This window comes from Podarcis filfolensis (assembly GCF_964270895.1).
Source record: "Podarcis filfolensis genome assembly, chromosome: 2".
Taxonomy (NCBI): domain Eukaryota; kingdom Metazoa; phylum Chordata; class Lepidosauria; order Squamata; family Lacertidae; genus Podarcis; species Podarcis filfolensis.
This window is the reverse complement of record NC_139605.1, coordinates 62,716,240-62,732,534: the sequence shown is the minus strand read 5'-3', so window position 1 is coordinate 62,732,534 and position 16,295 is coordinate 62,716,240. Positions and strand designations below refer to the sequence as shown.

The 16,295-nt window shown below is 42.3% G+C and overlaps 1 protein-coding gene across 2 annotated transcripts; it reads right to left on the bottom strand.

Moving 5' to 3' along the window:
* Positions 1-9,724: 9,724 nt before the first annotated feature.
* On the bottom strand, positions 9,725-11,290 carry LOC310753595 (putative CENPB DNA-binding domain-containing protein 1). 2 transcript variants are annotated; one of them, XM_083595009.1, is made up of 3 exons: positions 10,986-11,290; positions 10,172-10,714; positions 9,725-10,141 (listed from the first exon to the last, which is right to left on the bottom strand). In XM_083595009.1, exons 2-3 carry the CDS (start codon positions 10,695-10,697, stop codon positions 9,900-9,902), a joined length of 768 nt encoding a protein of 255 aa, XP_083451135.1. In that variant the 5' UTR covers positions 10,698-10,714; positions 10,986-11,290; the 3' UTR covers positions 9,725-9,899. The 2 variants fall into 2 exon arrangements, with proteins under 2 accessions (XP_083451135.1, XP_083451134.1); XM_083595008.1 differs by having other exon boundaries at positions 9,726-10,145; positions 10,176-10,714.
* Positions 11,291-16,295: the final 5,005 nt, after the last annotated feature.

Here is a 16,295-nt window from a genome sequence, read left to right as displayed (position 1 = left end):
CTAAAAAAACGCTCAACATTTTACCTCCCTGAAAAAACTCAACAACTTTGGCCTGAACCCCCAAAAAGGGGGTAGATCACTGCCAATTTCTAACTCTGTGAGTAGATTGCAGTCTCTTGGGAGTTGGCCACCCTTGCTGTAAGAGAAACCCATCCATACTCTACTTAAGGCCCTACAGATGTGGCAGAATCAGTGGCGTAGCGTGGGTTGTCAGCACCCGGGGCAAGGCAAGTAATTTGCGTCCCCTAACCCGTGGATTTGTGCCCCCTAACCTGTGGATTTGCCCTAACCCCAGATGTTGCGCCCGGTGCGGCCGGCCCCCCCCCTGCACCCCCCACGCTACGCCACTGGGCAGATTTCCCTATCAGCCACAGCCAGCATTGCCAAAGTCAGAGATTGCGGAAAATGAAATCCAGCAACATCTGGAAGGCCACAAGCTGCTTTTCCCTGGGTTAGGGAATACCTGGTGATATAAATTGCATATTTACATCAACATAGGCATTTCTAGAATTCCCATTGTTTCATTTCTCACACAGCTAGATCTTCCAGGGAAGCAAATCTCTGCCTTATACATTTTAATCTCCCTCCTTCCCTCTCCCCAGCTTCCCTCATTTTCCTTCCAGTTTGGGTGCCTGGTGCATGACCTGTAGATTCAGCTATGTTTCTCAGAGAAGAATCACAGAATCATAGACTTGTAGAACTGGAAATGACCTCAAGGACCGTCTAGTCCAAACCTCTGCAATGCAAGAATCTCAGCTAAAGAATCCTTGACAGATAGCCATCCAACCTCTGCTTAAAAACCTTCAAGGAAGGAGAGTCCATCATCTTCTGGGGTATTCTATTCCACTCTCAAACAGCTCTTACTGTCAGAAAGTTCTTCCTTACTTTTAGTCAGGATCTCCTTTATTATAATTTGAATCCATTGATTCAGGTTCTACCCCTCTTGAGCAGCAGAAAAGGTATTTGCTCCATAAAAATATCAGCCTGAGCAATTTCTTTAAATTTCTATATGTAGTTAGCTGGCTTCCTTCATGATAAGACCTTGAAGGAAGCAGTATACTGACAAGTTTCATGGATATTTGATGTTCTTTTATTTGTCTCTTGAAAATCAGTGAAAACACATTAAAAGAAAAAAAGGATGTTCTTTCATCAGGTACAAGATGAGGGTCATACTTTTGTCCGCCCATATTATACTCTAGCATTTGGCTCAGCTGCTAGCTGTGGCTGCTGTTGTTGAACCACCATCTCAATAACCTTCATGCACCTGCCTCCCATTATGCCTCCGCTGAATCATTTCCACAGTGTGGGGTGTCACAGGAATGTCCTGACCCTGTGTATACAGGTTTGTTGCACGTACTGTTTGTTACATGCACAGGCTCTATGCATGTGATTTGGAGTCCTGTAGAAAGCAAGGTTCCCCATCATGCAGGCAAGGCCAGGCGCATGCAGATAGGCCTAATGACATAACCTACTGAAGATGTGCAGGTCAGGAGCGAGTCTGCTGTCAAGATCCTGTTCTCTCTTTTTGTTCAGTACAGTGGTACCTCGGGTTACATACCCTTCAGGTTACATATGCAGATTACAGACTCCGATAACCCAGAAATAGTGCTTCAGGTTAAGAACTTTGCTTCAGGATGAGAACAGAAATCATGCTCTGGCGGTGCGGCGGCAGCGGGAGGCCCCATTAGCTAAAGTGGTGCTTCAGGTTAAGAACAGTTTCAGGTTAAGTACGGACCTCTGGAACAAATTAAGTACTTAACCCAAGGTACCACTGTATCTACACATTGCCCATGTGAACAGGGCTCCTGTGAACCATTTAATCTGTGGGGCCAACATTTCATGCTCCTTAAAGGTTGGGTAAGTTTAATGGTTCCTGAAATATCCATGTTTTGTGGAATAACAGCAAGGTAGGTAAATCTCAAATTAAGTGATTAATCTGGGTTAAGATTGTATAATTTCTTGGCAGTAAACACATAAATAACTAACACGCACAAATATACATAAAAGCACACACATAGAAAACCACCATCCCTTTTATAATAATTCCTGTCCCTCTTGGCCAAGGACTATGTTTCACTTCCACCAAAATGACTGGGGATGTTCTATTTGTTTCTGAGGGGATCAGGTTAATGTCAGAAGCAAGAACACAAGGGCTCTGTACTCCACATTCCATTTGCATAGCAGTGCATCTTCCTCAGACTCACAGAGTACTATTGTTTTTTTAATAAAGAGGCTTAAAGGAGTGGAAACTATTTTGTTTCGTGCATAAACATTTCACAGAGCTATTTCATACTTACTAGTGCTTGTCAAAGTAGCGTGTTCAGCCACATCTATAATGGATCAGAGCTTTCTCTCAGCTGTGACAGACAGGGAAGCAAACGAGTTTCCTATGAGCTAGCCAAAGGTTTTGTTATTTGACATTATATACAAAGCAGCTGGATGTACAGCAATAAGGAGATGGTGCTATGAATGAATATGTTGCTGGAGTAATTCCTCCCACCTTCCTCTGATACTGTATCTCCCTTGTGTCTGGGCTCCTCAAGGCAACATCTGTCCTCTTTTTAAAGCATTTTACACACACACACACACACACACACACACACAGAGGTTTTCATATTATTATTATTTTCAAAAAGCTTCATTACTGTATCCAAAATTGTAAGGGTGCGTACTTCTATGCCACAACACTCTTAGAAATGGGAAATATTCTACTGTTATAGCAATGAATGGGTGCTTTTAAAATTATACCTGCACCCTCAACTTCTTTCAAAAAGCTAGGTTAGGCTAACAGATAGCGAGTAAGTTCCATAGCCAAGCAGGGATTTCAGTCTGCACCCAACACCAACACTCTTGCCATTACACCAAAATTCATGCCTCCCATGACATCATCTTTGCTCACATCTCACTATAAATAAGCAAAAGATTTGCTCTGTTCGTCCCTAGCTTCTAAGTAGGTTGTGCTGTCCCTGTATTATTCACTGGCTTCCAAATCTTTTACCAAAGATCTTCCAATGACATTTAAAAAAATGTGTATCATTTTATTAGATTGAAATGAAGAACTATATGTCCATAATGTACAGCTGCTTGAAGATTGCAGCTTTCTGACTACAGGAATGCTAACAGAAATGTGTTGTAGGGGATTTTGCAAATTCATTGGAAGTCAGAATATTCCAAGACAAGAACGAATTCTATATACATTTAATAATGCTAACAATTGACTTTTCTCTTTGTTGAGTACACCTGCCCACAACAACCTCAGATCTGGAAATGGAATCCTTTTAAAGTTTTTCATCTTGGATTTTTTATTCTCCAAACCTGCTACTAACCAGCTGGTAGTCTCCCTCAACTCCTGAACTGCAGCAGCTATTCTTGATCTGCAATTTGTGAATTGTGCTAGGAAAAGAAACATATAAAATATGCAAACAAGAGCTAAATTATATGATTTATTATGATTATAATTATTATTTTGTTAAATGTATGTGGTCCACCATGCTTTAAGTCTTGAGCTGAATCAATTGCTAAATGTTTGCACTACAAATTGGATATTTCTTCCATTTCCTTCCAAGCAAACAATGTAAGAGAGCATACGTCTCACAGCCCATAACAGGCTGGATAGAGCTAGAACAAAAATAAATAAATAAGTCTTGTGCTTTTGATAAAGGACCTACAGTAATACGAATACCGTATCAGGAGACAGGATCAGTTCTTTTAATATATGTTAATGAAAGAAATAATTCTGCCAAACAGGGGTCACAGATGGCCAGCAACTTCCACTGAGATTAGGCATGTATCTTTTGATTATTATTACTAATTTAAGCCAAGGCAAATACATTTTTGCCTGGGCATGATTTGTAATTACAGTATTTCAGTGTTTTATCTACAAGGGATTATCTTGTCTGTGATTCAGTGATGAACAATGTAGACTTTGGGGCTAGCTGATGCCCTGCTTTGTAAAAAATAAACCCAAGGAAAAAACCCTCTTGCCAAATTTGGTATCGTATACAAACTTCTGTAATCTGGCTTTCAACGGAGGAAAAGGATCATTAGGTTTGAACCAGCATCGCTTGTATTATCTCCTTCCACTATATCTTGCATCTATTTTGAGGTTCTTTAAGTGCCAGAAACAATATTACATACACTTGTCAGAGTATTAATCTTTCCCTTGGGCCTTATATTGATGAAAATAGATTTGGCGAAGGACAGGAGAAAGAGTTCAGCTATTTCTAGTCCTAATTTTGTGTTTAAGTTATGTGATAAATGAGAGATAGAGCTTGCTAACTATGAGATGCTTCAGAGTATTCCCGAAACATGCCTACATGTCACAATCCAGCACACACAGTTGGGTGAACCGAAGCCCATTGAAGTCTACAGGACAGAGGATGCTTACTTTATGCTCGACTGTGGCCACTAACATTCACTGAGTCGTTTCCAAACTACCTGAGAGACACAGAAAATCTGTGATTGAACTTCAGTTCCTGAAAAGTTTATTTTTAGAAAGGGATCCCATTTTTGCAAAGCACTCCCATTTTGATTGGAGCAGTTGTGCTGGGGGAGGTTTTGTTGGTTTTTTTAAGCCCTTCACATTCATATAGCTTTCCTGATCTAAATCATCTTCCCAAAGCTGCTCTTTGACCCACTGGCTTAAATGTACAGATATGTATGAATTTACAACTACTGTCATTTGCGTCATGCATTCAGCAGCGCAAAAGGAAACACCAACTTTACTTCAGGCATATACACATTGAAATTTGTTTACTTTTTTAATTTTAAAAGCACTCTTGACCTATCAGAATAAAGGTGGCTGTAGCATTTTGTGAGAGAGTAGCATTTTCCTTTCATAAGCTGCCATACCTTTATGGTTCTTATCAGCCCAACATGCTTTTCTTCACCTGTTCTCAACAGAACTTCATTCATATGTTATGGGCAGAAAAGCAATAGCACAGCTGTCACATTCTCTTCAGAGAGACAGGAAGTCTTACTGGTGGAATCTACACACATATAAACAATGCTGTGAAAATGCTTTAAAAAAAAACCGTTTAGAAAAATACATTAAATTTGGCATAGCTCACTATTGCCATCCAGTGTCACATTTGTATATTTCACTTTGCAACAAATTCAAAATGTTTTATTTGCAGCTGTATAGCTGAATCCACTAGCTCCTGTGTTCTCTTGTTTTTTATTTTTTCCAGTAATGCTTGAGGACATTGTGTTTGAGGAAAAGGAACTGTGTTCCTAAAGAATTTAATCAAATGAAATGGACCTGAATTCCAAGCAGACTTCCCTCTTCAGAGTACAACAAGCTCTTCAGCACCACCAGAAAATACAGACTTAAAGCTGTATGCACATCTATAGTAGCTTCAGAAATCTCCTGACTGCTCCCCTACTGCCATGTCTCAGCTGGGAGATTCCTCATCTGAAGACAATCTGGAGGCCTTGGCCTTACGCTAGACCTTGGATCAGGCTCAGACTGGGGTCGAAGAGTCACGATCCTTATCTGAAGCCTTGGAGTTAGGCCTCTGACAGTGAGGCAGAACAAGTCCCAATCCTGAGGGAGAGATGACACCTCAACTGCCAGAAAGAAACCCACCCCATCTGGAGAAGTGCTCAACTGCAGAAAAGGAAACCTCAGGAGTAAAAGTCTCCTAGGGAATAAAAACGTCTGGATGACGACAGCTGAGGTCAGCGTATGGTTTCCAGCAGCTCCAGCTCAAAAAACCCAGTGTAAGGCTGGAAGTGCTGTCTTACTACTAGTGCTATGCTTTGCCTGCTATTCTGATCTCCTCCCTATTCTGAGCCTGACCACAGGTTGCCTTTGACTTGTTGCCTGCCTATACCTTTATTTGCCCATGGACCAATTTTAACACGACCCTGGGTTGTCCTCACCTTGCCTGGCCCATTGTTTCAGGCTCTGCATTGGAGCCCAACCTTGGACCAGTCCTGGATATTGCTTCTGCATTTGTCCACATTGTCCACCTTGGTATTGCCACTGACCTTGAACTAGCCTAGTTAACTTACCCTATTCCAAGCAAAAAATGCTCCAATAAAAAGAAAATGCAGGATACAGAAAACCGGACTTCAGTAATGTTATGGGGATGGCGGTGTTCTTTTGCTTAGAGTGGTTAATCAGTATTGATATGCTATAATATTGGCCTCTTTGAGCTGTCTGGTCTTGCTGAAAAGCTCCAAGGCTGAGAGCCTATTCAGGAGAGGGCTGATCTCCTGAATCTCTCATCAGTGAAATTAATGTTTGATTGAGAAGGGCAAGGACGTCCCGCTGGGTTTTCAGCTCAAGGCATCTTTGAGTGCAAATTGAATGCAGCGTCTTCTCACCTTAATGCAGTCACCAGAACAGCTTTGATTTGGCTATGCTTATTTAACAGTTTAAAAACAAGGACTTGTTCTGCATATGAAATCACATGCAAAGCGTTACCCTTTCCACAGTAGCTTGGGTGGTAAATGCCGACAGCAGAAAACAGATGGTAGTCTCTGTGGAAGTTCAGAGAGTTGACAGTAGTCTGTTGAGTCATGAAGTCTGGATGCTGCTGGTAATCTGTCTAGTGTTAGAAGTTGTTCAAAAGGACAGGCACGAGTACTTCAGTAGCACAATATCTGAGCAGTGAGAGGTTTCAAGTGTTCCAGCTCATACCTTGAGTTTGGTATCCTTGGAAGTTTGTGGCAATTCTATGATAAGAGATTTATTTACACATATAGCTAGGCTGAACATAAAATGGAAGATTCAATGTATTAACACTCCAACATTTCCTGCTCCCCACATTAGGTTTCTAGGGGCACCACCAAAGCCATAAACTTGGATTCACTCATGGGAAGTGAGTCAGGCCTCTGTCTCTTTCCCTTCCAGTTTCCAGACTGTTTCTTTTGTTCTTTTTCATGCAGAGACCTGAAAGACATTTCTTCCAGCCAGGGGACGTGAGAGAGCAGGGAGAAAGACATGTCTCCAGAAGTGTCTACAGCTGTTTAGTTTTTATGGTAAAACTGTGCCCCAAGATTACATAACAAACCAGATACTTACATTAACAAAGAAACTGGTTTGTCCATTTATTTTGCAATTTATTTATTTATTTATTTTGCAATTCCTATCTTTGGAAAACTCTGTACAAATAATTTAAATATATAAATATTCTGTTTCCTGCCTGAAGGCCTAAGCCCTGGCATTTTAAAACAGGCTAGCTGAGTCCTGGCTCACATTATTCCAAACACTAGGGATTTGATACCCAGCATTCGGCACTTACAGTCATTTAGATCTATGGTGGCTTCATTTACAGAGGATGGTATTATGAAGGTGTCCTCTATTTGAGGTTTGACCAGTCCAAGTTTGGCTAAAAGATAAGGAAGCATCAAAAGGGAGATGAGAAGCCTTGAAGGTGACCATCAGCATTTAGCAACACATGGTCAGCAGTCTGAGCCTGATGTCTTCCCTACTATGGTGAGATATATTTTATTTCAATTTAAATTATAGCAATGATTTTAAATTTGCATCTGTAGATGTAAATCACCACATGCAAATTTTATACAAATCGGTGTTCACTTGTGTGATGCAAACTCTTTTTCTTTTTTGGGCAATGCATATCTGACCACGCAATATAGATCTGCTAGACCCCTTTCAGAGAGGAAGTCTTCCTTTCAGTGCTAGTTACTCCCTGCCCTTTCCACTCATGCAGGGCTCATGCACACTTCGTCCCATGATTTCTTCCATTTGGCACCTGACTGACATTTGTTTCGATTCAGCAGTGAACAGAGGGTTTTCCTGGGGACAGCAGCAGGACAAGAAGTCACGGACCAAACAGGCATGTGGCTGATCCCTTAGATAGCTAGGATTATTTCAGATTGAGGGAGACAGCACATCTCCCATGACTCACATGCTCAGAAATACATGTGCCGGTCTGAATAACTCTCATTTTATCTTTTCTGTCATGGCTGATAGGCTAGGCCTCAACACTACCTGCCTCATAAAATAATCCCTACTGTCTCACCATCATCGTTTCATCCGGCAGAGGCGTTTCATTGCAATGTCTCCCGCTATGTTCCCCTCCGCTCGTCAGCAGCAATCAGCAGTCACTGAAGCAGAAGGGGAGCATTTCTAAAAGCCAAACTGAGCTTCAGAAATAAAATGTGGCATGGTTGGGAAAGTGTTCACATTTTGACTTCCTTCCAGTGCCAGTGAGTTCTGTTTGGCTGCTGTTGGAGACAGACTGACTAGTGGCCTACTCAGATGAATGTTGACCTGATAGAACATGGTTTTTTATCTTTTTATCTCCTACAATCATAGAGTTGGAAAGGCCCATGAGGATCATCTGGTCCAATCCCTGCAATACAGGAATATGTAGTTGTTCTTTACAGCGATCGAACCTGCAATCTTGGCTTTGTCAACTCCATACTATAACCAACTAAGCCATCCAGCTATCCATCTAAAGGACAGAACAAAGTGTCGGTGGGGTTGGGGACCCATATGTGAAAGTGTTACATATCACTTGGGAACACAGGCAGACTAATACCCGTGTATTGGAAGAAGCAAAGATCACCAGTGTCGAAGCAATGATTCTTCAATATCAACTTCGTTGGACTGGTCATGTTGTGTGGATGCCTGATGATCGTCTTCCAAAGCAACTACTCTATTCCGAACTTGAAAATGGAAAGCATAATGCTGGTGGTCAACAAAAGAGGTTTAAAGACTCTCTTAAGGCAAGTCTTAAAAAATGTAGTATAAACACCGACAACTGGGAAACACTAGTTTCTAATTGGATAACAGCCTTTACCAAAGGTGTCATGGATTTTGAAGAAGCTCAAACTCAGGATGCAAGGGAGAAACTTGCTAAGAGGAAGGCACGTTTGGCAAATCCTCACCATGATCAACTCCCACCCAGAAACCTATGTCCCCACTATGGAAGGACGTGTGGATCCAGAACTGGCCTCCACAGTCACTTATGGACTCACTGTTAAGACTGTGTTCATGGAAGACAATCTTACTCGGCTATGAGTGATCGCCAAAGATGTGAAAGAGCTGCATGTCAAATGGCCTGCAAAGTATATTGGTGCTACAGAGAGGAAGATTAAAGTCAGTGAGCAGACAAATGGGGTGCTAGGGACGTAGCTCACTGGTGGAGCATCTTCATAGCATGCGGAATGTCCCAGGTTCAATTCCTGAAATTTCCAGGTAGGGCTGTCTGAAATCCTGTTTCAATGCAGTACTGTTTGAATGTACATTTGAATGCAGATTGTATTGGCTTCTCCATTCTTTATCAAGCCATGCTGTTGGCTTTCCATGCTGTATCTTAGCTTCATCCATCCATGTACCGGAATGTGCTTATTCTCATCTGTGAATTGTGGAGAGTGTGGCGGCCTACACACATTTCATTATAGAATTAATGAAGACTAAGAGTGGTATTCAACTATATTACTGTGCTAGCAAAGAATTAGCCCTAGCAGTATGGGATTTCACACCTCTCCTCTCCTTGCCAGCTGCGTTGACCCAGGAGTCAGCAAACTTTTTCAGCAGGGGGGCGGTCCACTGTCTCTCAGACCTTGTGGGGGGCTGGACTATATTTTTTTTGGGGGGGGGAAATGAATGAATTTCTATGCCCCACAAATACAGTGGTGCCTCGCAAGACGAAATTAATTTGTTCCGCGAGTTTTTTGTCTAGCGAATTTTTTGTCTTGCGAAGCATGAAATCCCATAGGAATGCATTGAAATTCAATTAATGCGTTCCTATGGTCAAAAAAAGTCCAAACAAAGCCAAATTTGGTACAAAAAGAGTTTATTAAGTGCTCTTTAAAGTCACACATACTGTAAAGAGCATTTCAAAAATTGAAGGAACAATAAATTAAGTTTCTAAACATGACAGAAAAACATTTAGAAATCAACAAAGTGTACAGTACATTTTCTAAGACTCTGGGGGATAACTCGAAGAAGGTTCCTCTTCCACTCTTTGCTTCTTGCTGAAGAACCTGTCCATGGTCTGCTGCTTCATCCGCCTTTTCAGCACCTCCCCAAAAGACGACATGACCCTCGTATCAAAAGTGTTCGCAAGGTCACGTGTCAGGTCCTTGTCAGGGTGGTGCCGCTGTGCAAAAGCCTGCACATCTTTCCACTTCTGGCAAATGTCCCTCAGTTCTTTGGAGGACAGCCGCTGTGGAACGTAGACCTCCGTCGTCACAACCTCCAGGAACTCCGCTGCAAAGTCTTCAGCCGCAGGAACATCAGAACTGGCAGCCTCTCCATGCCTGACCATGCTGTGGATTCCAGATCTTGTCTTGAACCGGTCAAACCAGCCTCTGCTTGCCTTGAAGACTTCTGGCTCGCCTGAGGTTCCTGGCTGTTCCCGGACGAGGTCTGCGTGCAAGGCCTTGGCCTTCTCACAAATGACGGCCTCAGTCACTGTGTCCCCTGCACGCTGCTTCTCTTCTAACCAGATGAGCAGCAACTTCTCCACCTCCTCCAGAACAGCTGGGCGGTTCTTCACGATCCTGGTGACTCCCTTGGCTGCATCAGTCGCAAGGATCTTCTCCCTCATCTTCAGGATGGTGCCGATGGTCGATGGGTTCCTGCCGTACTCCCTGGCGAGATCTGTCACACGCATTCCACCGTCGTGCTTCCGGATGATCTCCTTCTTCATTTCCAGCGTCACCTTCTCCTTCTTCCTCTCGCCAGCCTCTGCAGCAGCAGTCTTCTTGGGTCCCATGGCAGCACAGCTCCTACCTTCGTAAACTCAGGAAAAAAAATCAGTGCTTCACATCCAAAAAATTCAAAAGCACCCAGCCACCCACCACACAGAAATTCAAACCCAGAAATTTAAAAAAAACCAAAAACAACATGGCCCAATGGTCACAAAAAATCATAAAAATTCAAAAAAAAACCACACAAGCTTCCAGATTCTTGCAAACCTCTCCCCAACACCAAGTCCTTGAATTCCAAACACCCCAACCCAAAATCCAAAACCCCCCAAAAAAGTTTTAAAAGTTTAACTTACCAAATGGCTGCAAAAGAAGTTTTGGAAAAGCTTCAAAAATCAGCAAAGTCCTCAAAAACCTCAAAAAAGGCTACCACACCGCGTGCTATGTGTTGCTCCTCGAAGTCAAGTCGCAACTGCACCTCTTCAAGCAATGCACCCTGGGTATTAACGGTTTTACAAAAAAGGAAACAAACTTGCAAGACGTTTTCGTCTTGCGAAGCAAGCCCATAGGGAAATTCGTCTTGCGAAGAAACTCAAAAAACGGAAAACTCTTTCGTCTAGCGAGTTTTTCGTCTTACGAGGCATTCGTCTTGCGGGGCACCACTGTAACCCAGAGAGGCATTTTAAATAAAATGACACATTCTACTCATGTAAATACACACTGATTTCCAGACCGTCTGTGGGTCGGATTTAGAAGGCGATTGGGCCAGATCTGGCCCCCAGGCCTTAGTTTGCCTACCCATGGCATAAACACTAACCCATTTAGTGTGCAAAAAAAGTAGCTTTTCTCGATATGGCATCATTCATGCTCACCCTCACCCTTATGATTTCAATCTAGATTGATTCTAGATCCTGCCCTCCACAAGGGTGAGTGTGGTTACTTGCCATGCATTTGTAACCCCTTGATTAGGTTACCCACACTTTTTCTTTCCTGCACATGCCCCTGGGAAGGAAGCAGTGATTGTGATATTGGTGTACACTTCCCCATAACATCATTGGGCAGGTGTGGATACAGCCCCCATAGCTGGGGTGGCCCGCTTCTTGCGCTTACAGCTGACATGAGATGGACTCAAGGAATTCCTGGGTCAGAGGTCATACCCCTAGCCAATGCACCTTGCCAGCTTTTAAAAGTATGCTGTTGGCATTGAAGAGGGATTACAGGAGTATTACACAATAGGTATAATCCTATAATGAAGTTGCAGGACACTTTGGCTAACTGAACAAAACCCCAGTGCTGCATGTGTGTGCATTTGTACAGTTGCCAGTTGCTGGATCTACTTATTACAGGAAGTATATTCAGTGCATTAAAGGATTAGATCAGGATAAGATAGGAGTAACATCATCCCCCTCTGCTCATGTTCCATTTCTATTTACTTTCTATTTGAAAGTTTTTTAAAAAAGAGTATTTTCTTATACCAATAGAAATGGGTTCAGTCATTTTACCTGGGGAGAGAAAATGCATAACCAAAAGAGAGGACACAACTTTGCGTAAAATCTGCATAAAGGTAAAGGTACCCCTGACCATTATGTCCAGTTGCGGATGACTCTGGGGTTGTGGCGCTCATCTCGCTTTACTGGCCGAGGGAGCCGGCGTTTGTCCGCAGACAGTTTTTCCGGGTCATGTGGCCAGCATGACTAAGCCACTTCTGGCGAACCAGAGCAGCACATGGAAACGCCATTTACCTTCCCGCTGGAGCGGTACCTATTTATCTACTTGCACTTTGAGGTGCTTTCGAACTGCTAAGTTGGCAGGAGCAGGGATCGAGCAACGGGAGCTCACCCCATCGCAGGGATTCGAACCGCCGACCTTCTGATCAGCAAGCCCTAGGCTCTGTGGTTTAGACCGCAGCGCCACCAATAGAAATGGGTTCAGTCATTTTATCTGTTTTGTATCATCAGAAACGGGAGAGAAAATGCATAACCAAAAGAGAGGACACAACTTTGCGTAAAATCTGCATATATCAATGTAAATGTAATAAATTGCTATTATTTAAATAGAAATACAATGCAATCTCTTGTGCGCCTGCTTAGTCTGCTGTGCTAATGGGCAACTTCAAGGCCCCTGCTCACTCTCCATTCTCTGAGTCCTCAGTTCTTAAAACCAGACCTGGACTGGACAGTCCTTCATACAAAGGACTCTTTCAACTAAAGCACTAGCCTTTGTAAAGTGGGACAATGGCTATGCTGGTTTTGTATGTAATTCATAACTAATCATATGTACCAACAGATCTATGATTCTGTAATAATGGAATTTTCTGATTTATTGTTTTAATTGTAGAGTGAACAGTTGAAAGCTGCTTTTTCTGAAGGGTGACAACTAATCTCTGCAGTGCATTAAGAGACTAGGGTCTTTGTTAGGCTGTCAGCTAAGCTATTTCTATGCTCTGACTCACAAAAGGGTAAAAGAAGCAGCACCTCACTAACAATCCCTACAAATTAGGGAGGAAACGTAACCAATCATATTCCCAGAAATGTGGTAAAATTGAGAAACTTTGTTTTTAGGGTTGCTTCCAGCTGATCTGTTCATTGAGGACTAATCCTGATTTGTTTGCAAATGTGTTTGGGGAGGTTAGACAATGTTGGTGATTTACTGAGTATTTATTCTGATTTGTTTGCTGGGATTTCTGTTCAGTGCTGTGAACCCCTCCATTGTAGGCTCAGGTTGTATAGGTGTGTAAATAAACCATATATCATAAAGACAGCACAGTCTCCGCTGTGCCCCATTTCCAAAAGGAAACATGAACCCTGGGCAAGTGCCTGGAACCCCTGAAATCTCATACTGCTCAAAGATTGGGGTGGCATGCAACAATATTTTACTCCTGGATTATGACACATTTACTTGCCTTCTTTCTACGCTAAAAAGCCCAAAATGTTGTTACTTTTCCCCATGGTAGAATTGCTCCAATTCCTTCATGGTTTTAGTTGCCCTTTTCTGAATGTTTTCCAGCTCTACGATATTCTTTTTTAAGTGAGGTGACCAGAAACGAACATAGCATGTATATACTGCTCAAATATAATACAGAGGTAGATGACTCTGAATAACACCGATTTATAATTTCAAAAGAAACAGTAAAGTAACAGTGTAATTAGACCCATCTATACTCCTTTGTGATGCTAATTTACCCTCTTGATTTACACTATTGCTGTTGTTTTTCTAAGTGATCAATATGGCTATCTACAATTTTGCCTAAAAAGATTAACACATCTCATTTTGTTACCAAGTGCCAACTTTTAGCTTTCCACAATGTGGAAAAAAGTAATTGCGGTATTTTTGTTGCTTTCTTAAATAGGTTAGATGGCTCTAGTTAAACTCTAAAATACTGTTTCCATTAATTCCTTAATTGTAATGTACTGCCCCATCGATATGATTTAGCCAAATGTCATTCTCTTTTTCATTTCTCTCACTGCTGATTCTACAGAGTAAGTGCCTGAAATCAAGGCTTTTCACAGAAAAATGATTGTGAGAATGCAAAACAAGTACTAAATCATGGCCTTCTCAAGTGAGGGGTTAGAGAAGAAAAATGGTTCAGGCTTGCTATAAAGGCAGCTTATAATGTCACACACATATCTTGGCAATCAGCAATGACAGAAAATGTAATTTAGAGATAGCAGATAGGTGACCTTATGACAAATAACATTTATCACATCCAGATTAGGTTGCTGGAAGGCAGACATCTGTGCTTCTGCTTTCATGGGGAAGGTGATTGGTTCATGCCCTCTTGATCTGTCTCCATAATCAGTGCCTGCTGAAATGGGATGGAGCAGGGAATTCTGACTAGAGTGTGGAATAAGATGTTGGGGAAAGGCAGGTGGAATGGGGGTTGATGGTCGGTTAGGGGGCAGAGATGAATGCACAGGAGGAGACAGTGTGGGAAGACAAAAGAAGGGTGTCCAGGCTTATTTTAGTTCTCAGACTTGCAGAGAAAGAGATGATGTGCAGCAGTGGTTGGGCAAGGACCTGGGAGACCAGGGTTCAAATCCCTACTCCGCCATGAAGCTCACTGGGTGACTTTGCACCAGTTATCAACTCTCAGCCTAACCTTCCTTGGAGGGTTGTTGTGAGGTTACCCTGTGCTGCTTGGATGAAAGGTGTGCTGTAAATGCAGCAATACGTAAATAAAATAAAACAAAACAGAAGCACGTGCATTCTTTTTTTAAAAAAGCAGAAGGCGAAAGGGAAATTCAAGTGCACATTTTAAAACAATGACTTTGTCCTTATGTAGTTTGTAGCTGTTTCTCCAGCATACTGTTTCAGACAGTATGGAGCACTGATAGGGTGTTTCATTCCCTGCCAAACAACTGATCCAGAAGAAATGACCAGCATGGGCTATTCCTGCCACTTCCACCTGGGCACATTTATTGTCCCAAATATGGGTGAAGAAAGGGAGGGGTTAATGATGTGGAAGTAGCTGCTAAGCATTCACAGGCATAACACAGATCTCCCTCCTTTTTGAGATTTGTCAAAAATATTTGGAGGAAATAACATTATTTATAGGTGGAAAGTCAGAATAGAATATTTGCTAATAAAACTTCCCTTAAGTTGTCTTACAAAGATGTGCCTTCCAATAAGCTTGGCATTAATGTTTTTCTGTCAGTTAATGTAGAGTAATGGTTACACAAGGTTAGTGTCATATAAACAAATGACAACTTGCCTTTACTGGTGTCCAATAAAAAGCTGAACATACACATCATCTCAACAGGTTGAGATGGGATACTTGTAATTAAAGTTTCAGATTTACAATTGGTCCTGAGTGACTCCAGACTGCATGAACCATAAATTCTCTACAAAATAATGCACGGTTGAAGCCTACCTATAAAAAGAAGTTGGCTCTTCACATACATGCTATGCAGTGAGAATTCAGAGGAAAGGGGAAAGTGTTAAAAGATCCCCCAACATTTTTCGCAGAATGGCTTCTTTCTGTAAAAACAGTTTAGAAATGGTGATGAATGGATGTTCAAGCATACAAATGTAAATTTTGTTGTTGTTGTTTAGTCATGTCCGACTCTTCGTGACCCCATGGATCAGAGCATGCCAGGCACTCCTGTCTTCCACTGCCTCCCGCAGTTTGGTCAAACTCATAAGTTTTAAAAAAACGGAGTAGGCGAGATGAGATATGGGAGGAAGGGCACAAGATGCATGACATAGCCCACATACAAAATACTGCTTTAAATGCTGTGGCCCTGCCCCCAAACCCACAAGCAGTGCCTGTTACTTGTAAGAAAGAAAAAGAGCTTAATTCAGGCAGGTAACAGAGCAGGCTCAGCCTCAGACACAAGGCTTGGGAGTCATTAGGGCAAGACGCTCAGAACTTCACAGAAGTGACGAAGATATCCCAGCAAGTTTTTCTGTATACTTGAAGGAGTGTCTCCACCCCCATCGTTCAGCCCGGACACTGAGATCCAGTGCCGAGGGCCTTCTGGCAGTTCCCTCACTGCAAGAAGTGAGGTTACAGGGAACCAGACAGCGGGCTTTCTCAGTAGTGGCGCCCACCCTGTGGAACGCCCTCCCTTCAGATGTGAAGGAAATAAGCAGCTATCTTATCTTTAAGAGACATATGAAGGCAGCCCTGTTTAGGGAAGTTTTTAATATTTAATGCTGTATTGTTT